We start from the raw sequence: 16079 nt of genomic DNA, 5'->3' as shown, positions 1-16079 counted from the left end.
ACTGCATGGTTTCAAATTAGGAATGCCCTGTTTCAGGGTTGTATCCTTTCACTGCACATACAGTCAGTATGTATCCTGAGGAAATCATCTGAGGAGGGGGACTACAGAAGAAGAATGTGGTTTCACATTTGGGAAAAGACTTATTAAAAATGTGTGATATACAGATGACACAATCTTGCTTATTGAATGCATGGTGAACTTGAAGCACTTACTGAAGAAGATCAATGATGTTAGCCTTCAGTATGGATTACATCTTGAAGTAATGAAAACAGAAATCCTCACAACAACTGGACAAACACAGCATGGTAATAGTGGAAAAAATAATAAAATTGTCAAAGAGTTCATTTTCTTGAGTCCACAAGCAACAATAAACCCCCCCCCCAAAGAAAACCAAAAAGTAGTGCATTGGTCAGGTATGTTGCAAAATGTTACTTTAAAATGTTAAGAAGCAGAGATACCTGGTTCTAATCCACCAGATGCTCTGCTGGAAAAGGAGGGGCAATCTCTTCCTGTACCAGGACGGTACACACAGACACACAAATAATAAAACTTAAAAATCAACAAGAAGCAGAGATGCCACTTAGAAGTTATGCCTGGTATTTTAAATCCGTTCATATGCATGCAGAAACTGAACAATGAATGAGAAAGATTTAAGAAAAATTGCTACCTTTGAATTGCCACGTTGATGAAAAAATTCAACTGCCTGAAGAATAAAGGCATCTGTCTTTAAAGTAGTATATCCAGAATAATCCTTAGAAATGAGGATGATGACATGTCACAGATTTTGGGCAGGAGGACCAGTCCCTGGAAAAGGATATCATGCTTGGTAAACAAGGTCATAGAAAAAGAGGTTGTTGTTGTTGTTGTTGTTAAGTGCTGTCAGGTTGTAGGCGACTCATAGCGACCCTATGAAGGAGAGTCCTCGATGCTTGGGTGCCTTTCATCCTCTTTCCAGAAAAAGAGGAAAACCCTTAAAAAGACGAGTTTACAGTGTTTGCAACAATGTTGACCAGAAGTGTCAAACAAGCAATGACTGTGGCCGGACATTGTTTGGTTCTGTTGTGCATCGAGTCACTGTGACTTAGAACCAACTTCATGGCACCGAACAACTTATTATATGTCATTTTAATAGGTATTTTACATCTAAGTATAATTTTGTCTTGAATGATTTCTGGATTATTTTCATTATAACAACCCTATAAAGTAGATAGTTGTTGTTGTTATGTGCCGTCGAGTCGTTTGTGACTCATAGCGACCCTATGTACAACAGCCCTAAACCCTGCTCTATCCTGTGCCAATCGCACTGCCTCTGACACACCCATCCCGATTACCCCCGTCACTGAATCAATCCACCTCATAGAGGGTCTTCCCCTCCTGCGCTGTCCCTCTACTCTACCCAGCATGATGTCCCTCTCCAAAGACCTGTCTCTCCTTGCAACATGTCCAAAGTATGTCAGTAGATAATATGATTTTAAAAAGTAGATAGTATGATTTTAGTATTTCCAATGGGGATGTCACTGTGACCCAGAGAAAGTAAGCCCATGCTTCAGTCACTTGGTAGAAGTAGAACAGAGGATACAAGCTCCCCAGGACCGTGTACCTAGCTCCAAGGATATGCCCGTTCTCTCCACCATGCTGCTACCAAGTCAGAGGTGGCCTCACATAGGCAGCCAAACATGGCAGCTCATGACCAGTGCGCTTTACAAAGTCTTGGGAAAGGCTAAGTGAAGTCAGGGAGGAAAGAAGATACATTCTGTACTTGAATGAACCCCAAATCCATGTCTCTGCCCCAAATGGAGCTTTGAAGGATGGGCTCACACCTGTAGCACTTCTTTCAGATGGCTGACATTGTGGAAGCATCTCGAACATCAACGCTGGAGCTCCAGAACCAGCTGGATGACTACAAGGAGAAAAATCGCCGGGAGCTTGCAGAAATGCAAAGACAGTTGAAGGAGAAAACCCTGGAGGCAGAAAAGTCCCATCTAGCAGTGGTGAAAATCCAGGATGAGGTAATGCCTGGTCAGATAAGTATCTGAGTCTGCTGTGTATTCACAGTGTCCTGTGAGGGTGCTTGGAAACTTTCATTAAGAAGGAATTGAAAGTAGATTCCCTACAGAGATTTTAGTTCTTCACTCTTAACACTTTGAATGGTTATATGGGGGGGAAGTGGCAAACTTGGACTTAGAAGAATCAATGACATGAAACAGATTTAATTTTGAATTGACCATTTTCTTTCTTTTATGTTTTTCTAAACATTTTTTAAAAAGAAGTGATTTTTTGGGATCCTGCTTAAAATGTTTAGCTACCCCGAGAAGGCAACATATGTCTAAACCCCAAGATGAGAAGGGTGGAAGGGGCAAAGAAACTGGACAAATGATAATGGGAATCCATAGAGGTAAAAACGGAGAGTGCAGACGTGTTGTGGGGATTGCGTACAACATCACAGGGCCATTTGTGCATGGAGTATTGATTGGAAAAAGAACTCGATATGTAAACTTTTACATAAAGCATAATAATATAGATAATTTAAGTATTAAGCTGCCATTTATAGAGTTCCAATAGTGTGCCCAAAAGATTTAGAAGCATCAATGGTTAATCTTAGAACAGAATTTATAATTACTGTTTTATTGCCATTGCTTCTTGATAAGAGACACTTGGGATGGGAAGTTGTAGCCAAGAATTTTATAAGAAGAATAGTGACAAAGAGAAATTTTGAAAAATTTATGAGTACTGAAATGATTTAAGTATATTCTCAATTTTATATTTAAGGAAAATTGGGAAGTAACACAAATGTAATAAAAACAAGCAGCTGCCATTGGATGACTCCCCCTCAGGGTCAACACGTGTGTCTGAGTTCTCAGATGATGATTTTCTTTTAGAAGCAGATTTCCAGGCCTCTCTTCTGAGCTGCCCTAGAGTGGCTCAAACATTGAAGTTTTTAGTTAATAACTGAGCAGGCTAACTATTTTGTACCACTCAATAACGACTCAAATACTTAACCAAACTGATTCTAACTCAGATTCTTCATCAGCTTTCCAGGGCTGTACGTCTTGATGGAGAGGAGTGTAAAAATTTCCATCTTTCTCTACAGAGTGGCTGGTAGTTTTAAGCCTCTGACCTTTTAATTAGCAGCCTTCTATGTGATGGCATACTATATCTGCTGAGAAAAATTAAGAGAACATTTTTTGTTGGTTTTAATGAAAGCTTGTTGTTAGGTGCTGTCAAGTATGGCTCATAGCAACCCCATGAACAACAGATCTGAATGTTGCCCTAACCTGTGCCATCCTCACAATCTCTGACACACTCCAGTCCGTTGCTACAGTTACTGTCAGTCCATCTCATTTAATGTCTTGCTCTCTTTCTCTGACCCTCTACCTTTCCAAGCATGAGGCTCTAAAATGCAGATGCAATGTGTGCACATTGATTTCCAGCTCTACTTCTTATTTGCTGGTGATCTTGAGCAGAGTTGTTCCATTTTGAGAACATTCATTTCTGCTTCTTTGAAAAATGAAAAATGTGAATGATTTAAAAGTGGAATGAACTAGCATGCAAGATTATTTAGCAGAAGATCTGTACATTGTGAGCACTTAATAGTAGCTTCTCTTTTTCAATTATAACACTTTGTGTGTGTATATAAATATATTTCATATGAGCAGTGCCAAGACCACTAAGATTCAACAGGAAAACAACTTTTTACGTCTTTGATGATCAAAGAGACCCATGAATCAGTAGTAAAACTATCTAAAAGAACAATGGATATTTATTACAGCCCTCTGGAACATTTGAAAGGACCCTGATAACAGATCCCATGACTCAGAGTCATAGGCTACAGTATTCAAAGTAGCAGCTGGAATTAGCACACTTATGTCATAACTCTTTTTAGAATTGAAAACATAAAAATATTTTTTATTGCTGTTGGAGAGGTGTGGAGGGGTTCACATATATGCCAGAACACCAAGAAGTACCTGACTTTCTGTTTTAAAAAGAAAATAAAATCATGGTGTCACAGTGACCCCTGCAAATTGATCCTCTTGGGTTTTTTTTTGTTTGTTTTATTTTTAAACAGTACATTTTCTTTTTATTTGGGTATTTTTGGTCTGGTGATTATGTCTCAGGCTAACTTCTCCAGCCTAGTCAAGCTTGTGACATAGTTTGCATTTATGTGCTAAAGTTAATAATTCTTAACTACAGATTACAGGGTAGACAAAACTTTAGTTTTAAAAAGAAGATTACAAACAGAAAATTCTTTTTCTTGCTATTTGTTGTCACAAGTTTTAACTGGTACATAAATCTTCTACAGCAACTTGGATCTCTACAGGTCCTTCTTGCAGAGATCATAGACCCTTTAAGAGTAATTGAAGCCCCTTGCCTTTTGTATAACACTGTCTTTTTCAATACAGGGTGCTCTGATGGCCTACCATAGGAGTTGTGCTACCATCCCAAGGCCAAGTGGTCCCAACCCATCAGTTGCTCTGCAGGAGAAAGATGGGTAACCTCTCGTGAATATTATAGACTCTGAAAACCCACTGGTTGGTCAGCTATAAGATGGTTTTGATCTATGAGAAGGCAATGAGGGGTTTTAAATTTTTTCTTTTTTATTATTATCCTAGCATCTTCATGATGGGAGAAACTTTAGAAATCCTCTGGTTTGATAAGCAAATTCAGATCCAGAGACATTAATTAAGGCCAGATGGAGCCCACTATGCTTATAAAAGAGCAGTAATTGATTTAGTGTAAACCTTAACTTTTTTTATAGTAGTGGCCTCATAAATGGCTTTTTGTGACTGGTTTACATAATTTAGCATTCTTTATTCTAGATTTATCCATGTTGTGCAGCATTTCACAAATTTATAATAATTTTTTAGGTTATCAACTTTCTAAGGAAGCACCAAACTGTAGCTCTGCAAAAAAAAAAAAAAAAAAGAGCAGTAATTTTAAAAAGGATCCCTACAATGAAAACAAAGATGCCTTTTCCTAGATTTTCTGCATGGCAGAATGCTGTGAGAAAGTGTTTCTTGTTGGATGGCACAAATAGATGCCTCATCTTTGAAGGAAAGTAGTCAGATGCCACCCTTGATCAAACTCCTGAAGTCTTGGAGTTGTTACAGCAGCAGTGAATGAGCAAGCCATGGTCTCTATGGATCCTAGGAAAAAAATCCCTCGAATTCAGCTCTGTTTACCGCCCTTGTATTTGTTGAGCTGAGCTGAAGAAATCAAATTTCAAACCAAAGGCTTTGAAAAGAGGTTTGTCCCAAACCCTGAGCATTTATTTTGATTGAAAGAAATAGACATTTTAAAGTTTTCTCTCTGGTGTTCCTAAAGTAGCCTAACCCAGAGGATCTCCAAAGAAAGACCATTCCTGAGACTTCTTCAACTTTTCTGGAAACATCACTCTAAATGAAAAGGGTTTTGCTTCTTATTTCTTTAGATATAGTCCCTGAAGGAGGTAATCCCTAAAATTGATTTCTAAAACTGTACTTCCATCCATTACCTTTTGCTCTCACCGGGAAGGTTGTTGTACTGTTAGATGCCATCGAGTAGAGTATGACCCATAGTGACCCAATGAACCAACAGATCGGAACCCTGTCCTATCCTATACCATCTTTACCCTTCCTGACATGCTGTTATTAAACAAATACAGCCTTCAATATGGATTGCATCCATAACAGCATCCGTAACATCCACAACAGCAAGAAAACAAAAGTTCTTACCATAAGGTAGGTAGGTAGATGGAATAAAATGTAGAAGCCAAAGGAGACAAAAGTGAACAAAACATCAGTTCTCACAGATGTTTAAGGAATATCTGCCATGTACCTGCAGCAGCTCCTGATCATATGGTACTTCCTGAAATTTTTCAGGGTCATTGTGTTCTTTCTGATACAGTGATTCTGTGTATTCCTTCCACCTTCTTTTGACTTCATTTGACTGTGTGGATCATAATAAGTTGTGGCTGACAATGAGAAGAATGGGGAGTCCCTGAGCACTTAATTGTGCTCATGCAGAACCTGTACCTGGACCAGGAGGCTGTTAAGCGAACAGAGCAGGGGAATACAGTGTGGCTAAAATTAAGAAGGGAGTGTGTCACGGTTGTATTCTATCTCCATACCTGTTCACAATCTGTATGCTGAGCAAATTAATGAGAAGCTGGCCTCTATGAAAAAGAGTGTGGCATCAGGATCAGAAGAGTCATCAATAACCTGAATTATGCAGCTAATGCAATTTTGCTTGCTGAAAGTGAGGAGGATTTGAAGCACTTGTAGAAGATCAAGGAATGTAGCCTTCGGTATGGATTGCATCTCAACATCAGGAAAACAAAGATTCTTAGCACTGGACCAATAGACATGATGGATGAAGAGGAGATTGAAATTGTCAACAGCTTCATCTTGCTTGGCTCCACAATGAACACCCATGGTACCAGCAATTAGGAAATAAGGAGACACATTGCACTGGGAAAATCTGTAGTTAGGGACCTCTCCAAATTGTTGAGGAGTAATGATGTCAGTTTGAGGACTAAGGTGTGTCTGATTCAGGCCATAGTTTTTCTGATCACTTGCTATGCATCTAAGAACTGGATAATGAATATGGATGACAGAATTGATGCCTTTGAGTTGGGGTGTTGGGGAAGAGCATCATATGGATGGCCAAGAGAACAAACGGATATGTCTTAGAAAGAGTGTGGCCGGAGTGCTCTTTGGAGTCAAGAATGATCAGACTTCACCTCACATACTTTGAGCATGTTGCTAGGAGGTGCTATTCCTTGGACATGATGCTGGTAAGAGTGGAGGGTCGGCAAAGGAAAGGAAGACTTTCAACCTGGTGGATTGACACAGTGACTGCCACAGTGGGCTCTTTTGTGTTAGGAAGTTTGAGGATGGCACAAGGATAGAAGGGTTAAGGTCTTTTGTTCATTGGGTCGCTGTGAGTTATACTTGACTCAGCCCTTAACAACAACAACCACTTGTGGTGCGTGGGCTCTTAGGTAAATTCTGGAGAAGTGGATCAAACGCGCTGGTCTGAGACGTTTTTCTTTAAAACTATTGATTCAGTGCCACCTTGTGGTTGAAAGTAGCACTGCAAATTGTAACAGTTTTCTCAAAAACTCATTGCCTTCTTCCAGTAGAAACCCTTTCATAGCTGACCCTGCAGCCGGTTTTCAGAGGCTGCCAGTTCTCTCTTGGAGCTGTTGGGACACTTGAGCTAGCAAAGATGTGCATGCTTTGCGTTTGTAGTGTACCTCCCTTTGGACTATGCCACCAGAGTTACCTTTGACAACAGTTATTTCGATATCTTTTGTGGAACAGTAGTTTTCGCCTAATTGTGTACATTTACATTATTTTTCTGCCTGAAGATTGCTTTGAGGTCATTAATTTAGTTTTTCTTTCCCCTAAATTTTAGACCCCTCTTTAAGTAATGCACATATAAGTAGACAATAAATACACTCTAGTAAAGTCCTTATCTATTTTCTTGACTTTCAAGTGATTTTCTTTTTAACCCATAGTAAGGAACATATTATACCTAGTAACATATAAACCCACACAAAGATATACAAGTTTCACAAAGCAATATTTGCTTATAGTTCTTTTGCTTCCTGTCCTGTTTAATTTAAAAGTTCTGGACTACGTCTACTAAATAGAATTTGTAACCCAATGAATTGCAATGTGGAGCTGGATAATGCTGACCAGTCTAAGGCCTTCTTTTTTAGAGAAGAGGAAATTGAGGCCTAGACAGAGGTAAGAACTGATCTCAAGGTCCTCTGATCTCCTGTGTACAGAGGGATGTCTGCTAGATGATTTTTTTTAACGAGTTACCCTGTGCCCTGTCTGTTGGAATCTTGTCTCAGGAAATTACCCCAACTCTTTCTCATTTTAGATGTGCCTGATGGAGGAAGAGCTACGGGACTCCCAGAGATCTCAGGAGGAGGCTCTCACAAAAAGGCAGCTTCTGGAACAGACACTGAAGGAATTGGAGTATGAACTGGAAGCCAAGAGCCACCTCAAGGATGACCGTGGTCGACTCGTCAAGCAAATGGAGGTCTGTGGTCAGAGTTATGAAGAGCCAGCTTGGGAGGGTGGTGGCTTTGGGGAGTGAGCCTGAGAACATGACTAGGCGACCCCTCTGCGTGCCTCTTTGCCTTTCGAAATTCTACAGTTTTTATTTTCCTGAACAGTCAGATGTTAACTTTGTAATTTCTTACGTAGGGGAAAGAAGCGGATAGACTCATGAACCTCAGAGCCCAAAGGAATCTTAGAAATAATTTAGCCCGGTGTCCTCATTTTCTTGAGAAAGAAGCAGCTCTTAGTCTCAGAGAGGCTGGGTGACTTTATATTAGGGCACACTGATAGCTCATGCTGTTTGTTTTGCTGAGGTACTTCTAGCTACAAAGGAGACAAACTGCTAAATGTCTGTTGTTGTAAACTGCCATCAAGTTGACCTTTTCTTGGGCTGCCCCGGGCGCAATGAAATGATACACAGCAGCAGCGACCTCTCCCCAGAAGTTAGCATCACTAGTTTTCATTGGCAGATTTTTGGAAATAGAAGAGCGCCATTTTTCTTCATAGTCTCTCTTAGCTTGGAAGCTCCTCTGAAACCTGGTCAGCATCAAAGCAACACACAAGCTGCCCCTGACAGATGGGGCGGTGGCTCCACTTGGAATTTATCATCTGAGACTTGAACCCGGGTTTCCCGCATAGAAAGCACAAGTTCTTCCACCAAATCACCATTGCTCTGCTACATGGGTACAGAATGGCGCAGCTCTGACTTGGCCCCAAACTGCTTAACTCCTGGGCACAGTTACTGCTTCACTGCCCTACAACATACTCCATTCTTTTTCACTCTGGCTCATTGTTTTGGGTTCCCCCCCCGTTAAAACTTTATCTGACTTTGCAAAACTAGTGGCAAAGGGTTACTCTACGACAGTGTATCATGAAGTTCATATATGTTGAGTGGCGTCACTAGGTGTGACACAGTGAAAACACAACATGTTAGAAAAGTGTAATGAAATGGAATTTAAATGTAAATAGTACACTGATTATGATGAGATTTGAGTTTTTAAAAGAGTAACTTTGAAGAAAGAAGCCAATGCAGTACGAGAAACACCTATATACACATAACACTGTGTACATATACACAGAATTTGAAAAGATACTTTAAAAATAAGTCTTAGAACTACTAGAAAAATGAGAATTATCCTGGTTTTGATAAAAGACAGTGCTCAAGGCCAAAGAGAGCTGGCTTGAATAAAAAGTCAATGGAATTCCTGATTCAGCTTTGCAAATAAATAACAATAACTTTTTAAAACCTCCAGGGGACTTAGTTGCCTTCTATAACTAGGTAGTGATATTTCAACTATTCAAGATTTTATTAGACAGTCTCCTTTTAGAGTCCAGAAAAACCTAGCTAATATTTTCTCATTATTTTGTAGAATTGCCACACATAATTGCGATCTCTTTAAGGAGCCCTGGTAGGTTAAGTTTTGGGAATCTAACTGAAAGATCAGTAATTCAAACCCACCAGCTGGTCTCTGGTAGAAAGATGAGGTGCTCTATTCCCATAGGGATTTACATTCTTGAAACCCTACGGAGCACTTCTACTCTGTCCTGTGAGTCAGAATCTACTTGATGTCATGGGTTTGATTTGGTTTTGGTCTGATCTCTTTAAGAGTGGTAATTTCAAGACAAGCTAACGTCAGCCCAGGAAACCTTGGTGGCCTAGTTTGTAACATATCAGGTGGTTAACAGAAAGGTCAGAATTTCAAATCTACCAGCTGCTCTGTGGGAGAAAGATTGCCAGGCTTTCCCTATAAATATTAACAGCCTCAGAAACCTGATGGAGGGTCTCTGTGAGTTGGAATCAGCTCAATGGCAGTGGGTTTTTGGGGATTTTAAGATCAAGTCAGAGAATTATTTTAGGTGTAATAACCTGAAAGTAAGCCTGAAACCACCGTGCTGTGAAACACCTGTCCTAGAGCACCTCCAGACACTCCTGCGTGGTCCTGGACAGTGTAGATCTTAGGGAAGAAGCCTGTGAAGAGAGGCCACTGAGTAAAGATTGCCCTCTTGACCATGACCTTCTAAAATTGTCAATAAAAAGAGCATGTCCTTTCATTGAGTATAAAGTCTAAAAGCAGTAACATGGCTAGGATAATTTGCTTTAGTACAGGTATGGTTTGGAGAGGGTGAAACCAGTTAGCTTCTTGGAGTCAAGGATTTTAAGGGTCCGTCTCACATATTTTGGGCATGTTACCAAGAGAGATCTGTCCTTAAAGAGGGACATCATGCCTGGAAGGGCGGAGGAGAAGAGAGAAAGACCCTGGAGGAGGTGGTTTGACACAGTCACTGGTAGTGACTGGGGTAGGTGTGTCAGATACAATGAGAATGGCTCAGTACAGGGCAGGGCTCCGAGCTATTGTGCATAGGGTTTCTCTTAGTCACAGGTGACTCGATGGCACATAACAACAATAGTGAAGTCAGCTCTTAGGCTCCTAGGATCATGAACCATTAAGAAAACCCAACGTGCCTGTGCAGGGCCCTGCTGATCCCACTGGGTCATTGAGGCTCTCAGCTTCTGGGAGAGTTCCCCAACTTCCGTGTAGTTTTCTAGATAACTAGGAAAGACCATTTACAGATACTTTAGTAATTGACGTGAGTCCTGTGAGTTTTCATTTTGGTGCCTAACAGAGGCATCCAGAGCTTGCCGGTCAACTCTTGGATGTTAGGAGGCAGCAAGGACGATACAGATGCTAAATTCTTTTGTGATGGTTGATTTAACAGCATCAGCCAGCACTACTGCTATATTGAAGATGCCCTGATGGCACAATGTGCCCGCAAACAGAAGGTTAATGGTTTAAATCCCCGAGCCACTCCATGGGAGGCCAACTTAGTAATCATTGGAGAGTACAGTTGACTAGGAGGAAGTTGTAAAGAGCCATGGAAGATTGTTACGAGTCAGCATTGATGCAGTGCACACATTATCATCACCTCCATGTCGACCTGATGCAGGTTTAGAGTGAGGCAATAGCCTATATATAAGGCTTCCTAGAAGAAAGAGGCAGGAGGAAAAAAGAGTGTTGCAGATTTTGTTACTCAAGTTTCTTGGAAATCTTGGGCGAGAGGAAAGTGAAACATTTCCCTGATCATGAAAGCATTTAGAGTAACGTACCTTGGATAATGTCTCAACCTTTGCATTGTCTTTTTAACAGGTAGCTTGTCTAGGTCAATCTGTTTACAGCTACAGATTTGTGGGGGGAAAGACTTGACTGAAACATTTGAAAGTATCCTTAGTGTTTATTTTAGCATTTGAGGTAAACTTTTTTCCTTTTATATATTTTTAAAATTTTCTGTAATATATCCTATTATATTTTACAGTATTGAAAAGTGAAAATATGTATCATTTTGAAAATCTCTGCTTTGAGCAGTATAAGAATTAGACACGTTCTTCTCTTTCTTTGCCCTAATGCTCCTGGAATTTTATTGGCCTAGGTCAGACCTTGCTCCTAACCCGAGCCATTGCAAGTTATGTGAACTGTGTTTGTGACTTCCTTCTTAGGACAAGGTGTCTCAACTAGAAATGGAATTGGAAGAAGAAAGAAACAACTCAGATTTGCTGTCAGAGAGGATCTCTCGGAGCAGGGAACAGGTACTGTACTTTTGTTAAGTGATAGGTGGATTGTTTCCACCAATGAAAAAGGAAATGTGAACAGTTAAATCTGAGGATTCAGACAGAGGTCTGAATCATTCATGCTAATGGAAAATAATGGAAGGTTGAGAAACCTTTGCTTTAAAGCCAGGAATTAAGTCTTTTAGTAGCATTACCTTTGAATGAAGAAATCAAATGCCTTCCTGTGACTTAATGAATGCCAATCGTGTGTACACAGTAGTCCCTGAGAAGTGCCATGGTTCGTAAAATTGGATGGGTAACAATAAAAAGCAGGACATCTTCATACTAAATGCCAAGTAAAGACTCAGGCAGCAAATGAAGGAAAAGTTTATCATATCACAGAAAGAGTTCTTAGGGAAAGGTGACCTGAAGTCGTCTTGGAAGATAGAGCAAGAGTTGGATAAATTAAGAGGAGAGGGAATGGATTCTAAATAGAAGAAGTGAGCAAGGCCTTGGAGGTGTGACGATGAGTATGTTTGGGGGACAGGTTGAAGGTTTTGAAGGAATGCTACCCTGAAGGCAGTAGGGAGGCATTGAAGGTAATTGAGCAGAACAGTGTTGCATGCACAGTGACAGACAATAGTCCAATGTGGCCGGAAGGTACAGCCAGGACGTGGAGATGGCTGCAGTGTAGGAATGGCTGTTGTGGAGATCAGCTAGTCATCCTTTTCCCCATGTTCTTTCTCTTTCTCTCTCGCCTTTCCTACCTTTCTTTTCCATACGCACCCAATAAGTCATTGTTTAGACCGAGGAAATCCTAATTGACAGAAAACTTTTTCAAGTTTTTTGGGTTCAAGGACTTAGTTTTCAGCTGTGGCTAATAAAGGAGAAGGGATAAAACTAGATTTGATGAAAACCTAGTTCAACAGGGTTTTTTTTTCTCTCCTCAAAATTACACACTATACAGAAAGATTTGACTTACAGATTGAAGAGTAAGTCTGCTAAATAGTGGATATTTTGCTGCTTTTGGGGCAATTAAAAATTGTATTTACATTGTAACAATTAGCATCCTTATTAAGGTTTTCGTGAGTACCAGGCACTGTGCCACAGGCCTTGAATGCACCTTCTTAAAGTTTTCACTTCAAACATGATGCAGTTGTCTCCTTCTACAGGGTCTGGAGAGGTTAAGTGATGGCTGCTTCACACAATTTATAGGAGATGGAATTGCCCATGGAGGCCAGGATGGCCTTGCGCAGTGGAAAGATGATTCATTTGGCCCAGGCAGCTGGCAGACAGAGGAAAAATACCAACTTGAGAGCTTTGGGTGCCTTCACAGTCTTTCCAGGGGCTTAGCAAGGCTGCCTTGTTGCCTTGGCAACTGCAGGATAAATCCCAGCGGGTAAAGTTGCTGGCTCCTGCCGTCACTTTCCGGGAACTTCTCCCCAGTGGCCAGCTCACACCTGCTCCTCAGTCAGCACCAGGGGGTGCAGCTTAGCAGTGAGACTGAAAATAAGTCTCCTTTACAGTTAGTAAAAAAAGGATCAAAGTGATTTTTTTTTATTATAATGACAATAATTCTAGGTTCACTAATGCCTCTTATTTTATCAGCTATTCCAAAAACCAAACAAAGAACCCAGCATAAACAGTTGGTTATGATTTTCCTTTATTGTCATTGAGAATCACTTTGCTGTCAACAATGTAAGCTCACCAACCCCTTTACAAACCAATGATAAACACAGGTGACAGGTTAAATATTGTTATTAGGCGTCATAAATATCTCTGCCTTTTCGTGAATACAGTGGCAGCTGCTGCAAACTCTTAAGTGCTGGTCCAGGCCCTCAGTGCCACCCACATAAACCCCACTGGAATCTGATACTGTTGTTTCTGATCAAAACCCTCAGGGCTTAGCATTCTTTCAATCCAGCTGTGATAAACTGTTGCCATTAGCTCCTGTTCTGCTTTTAATTTGACTGGAAAATTTGTGTTTATCCTACTTAATATAGTTGGAAGCTGAATAGCACATAAAGCACTAAGCTTTGTTTTCCCAACCTAAGATTTACTTCCCTAGTCCGATTTAGAAGGCTGGGCAAGTCAGGCAAATGGCTTTTGCAGTCTTTTTTTGTTTTTTGCTTGTGGACTCTCAGGAAGATGAATTTGAGTAGAAATATCCAAGTTACTGGGCCCAGATTTAGAGGTCAGTCTGTTCTGAAGATCACAGCTAAAAGCAACTACCTAGACAAGAATCTCAGGTGTACAGTGAAACCATCCTTTATAATAAAATATATTTAATGAGGCTCTTAAATTTTGTTGTGGTAAAGACATGCACCATTTCTACATGCGCAATTCCGTGACATCGATTACATTCTTCAAGTTGTGTAACCATTCTCATTATTCTTTTTCAAATCATTGCACCACTATCAATGTAAACTGACTGCCCTGCAAGCAAAAAGTGCCTGCCTCCCTCCCGCCCCCAGGCAGCCTTTGTTAATCTTTGGTTTCTAGATATCTGATGCATCTGAATGATGGTGTTGGCAGAGTATTGAATGGGCTGACAGAAAAACAAACAAATCTACATTGTAAAAAGTGTAGAAGCTGTGGTATATTCACACAATGGAATACCATGCTGCATTGAAAAACAAGGAACTCATGACATATTATACAAAATGGGTGACGCTGGAGGACATTATGCTGAGTGAAATATCTCAGTCACAAAAGGACAATTACTGAATGGTGCCACTGTTGTAAAACAGGACTGACATCAGGGTTGGGGTAAGACTGAGAAAAGCTGGATAAATTATGTATACTGCATTGGAACAGATGAGGGAGAGAACTGTTTAAAAGGGATATATGATTAGGTATTACTGTCATGACAGGAGTCCAGAATGAAGGCTGCATAGTGGAATGGACTTGGGGGGGGTGGGAGCAGGGGGTATTGTATAACAATGAAAGAATTTTACTTTTCAAAGAGAAGAGCGAACTGGGGAGGAAGGGTAGGCAGGGAGAAAAGTGCAACAATGAATGAGTGGAAATCCAAAATCTCTCTAAACTTTCATTAAAATTATTATTATTAATAATATACCAACAACAACAATGATAAAACGTGTAGTACAGCCAGAATGTTCTTTACGTTAGTTAGTTATGTAATTAGGAGGGACCAGTCAGTTCCAAAAGAGCAACCTCGTGCTCTGTCGAATAGAGGATCATGGAAAAATTGGAAGACTTCCAATGAGGTAGCTTGACAGTCTTCAGGAGTGTGCTCAGACATAGCAAAGATTGTGAGAGTGGCATACGACCAGACAAGGCTTTTCACGGTTGTATTATTATGTACTGTCACTATGAGTTCATTATGCTTGTTTTATATAAATGATGACATACAGTATTTGTCTTTTCACAAATTACTCAAGACTCATCCTTGTTGCCACTTACCTCTGGACTTCTGAAGTCTTCACTTAGTGACTAGGGAGTATTCCATATTTGTATGAAACACATTTTGTTTCTCTAATCATCAGCTGGTAAACATTTTGATTGCTTCTACCTTTTGGCTATTGTAGAAGTGCTACCAGAAACATTATTGACTAGGTTTTACTTGCATTTCTACCTTCTCATAGGATTGAGGTTGCTGGGTCAATGTCCAGCTCTTGTTTGTTTTTTTTTTTTTTAATTTAAGATAGAAATTTTACTTTACCTTTGATGCAGTCAGGCCACTGTTACATTTAGCTCTCAGTTAATAACAAACATGGTTACTTTAAAGTGTTTGTGTAGTCTTGATTGATTGACTTCTTTTTTCATTTGCTTTTTTGTGTGCTAATTATTATGTGTTCTACTACCTTGCAGCAGGCAAGCTCTGGTTGGATTTCTTGTTCTACACAAAGGAAGATTTTGAGTGCAGAATCTTAGCTACTGGGTCCTGCATTGCCATTTTATTTTCCATTTGTTGGGTGGATTTATTGGAAGTGAATGGGAAAGAAGAAAGATGAGAATAAGCAGAAGAGAAGAGTTCTCAGCTATATTGGCGCTTGATTCACTAGAGTGTCCTTGTCTTTCTACAATTTCATGTAACAATGACTCTCTGGACATAGTACACACTTAGTAGATTTTGATACAAAAGGTGATGAGGGCTTGGTTTTCTTCACTCTATTCTCTATCACAATTTAACCTTCTTTATTGAGTTCCAGAAACCACACGAGTCCTAATTCTTGCTGATGGTATGGTGTGGAAGAATGGATCATGTAGTAGTTTTCAAATACAGACTCCTTAATAGTTGCCTCCTACAGTGACAACACCTGAGCTGTAGAGGTAGCCTTTACCATTCATGGCTCACAGAGGCTGACCTTCATGCACTGGATAGCCACCACCCAGAGCAGGGGGGAAGGTACCTATTTAAGATTGCAACTTCCCCTTATTCACTGTTGGTGGGAGTGTAAAACGGTGCAGCCACTGTGGAAAGCATTGTGGCACTTTCTCAAAAAGTTGCAAATAAAGAT

At 40.2% G+C, this 16079-nt stretch overlaps 1 protein-coding gene across 1 annotated transcript in view; it reads left to right on the top strand.

Moving 5' to 3' along the window:
• Positions 1-16079, top strand: part of CGNL1 (cingulin-like 1) — a 131671-nt gene that overhangs the window by 103049 nt on the left and 12543 nt on the right. The window contains exons 11-13 of the mRNA XM_006894505.1: positions 1839-2009; positions 7870-8031; positions 11545-11634. Of these exons, the coding sequence (XP_006894567.1) occupies positions 1839-2009; positions 7870-8031; positions 11545-11634 (423 nt within the window). The remainder of the gene's footprint in view (positions 1-1838; positions 2010-7869; positions 8032-11544; positions 11635-16079) is intronic.

Source organism: Elephantulus edwardii, unplaced genomic scaffold, assembly GCF_000299155.1.
Source record: "Elephantulus edwardii isolate Elephantulus edwardi_28Jun2011 unplaced genomic scaffold, EleEdw1.0 scaffold00145, whole genome shotgun sequence".
Taxonomy (NCBI): Eukaryota; Metazoa; Chordata; class Mammalia; order Macroscelidea; family Macroscelididae; genus Elephantulus; species Elephantulus edwardii.
This window is presented reverse-complemented; position numbering and strand designations above follow the sequence as displayed.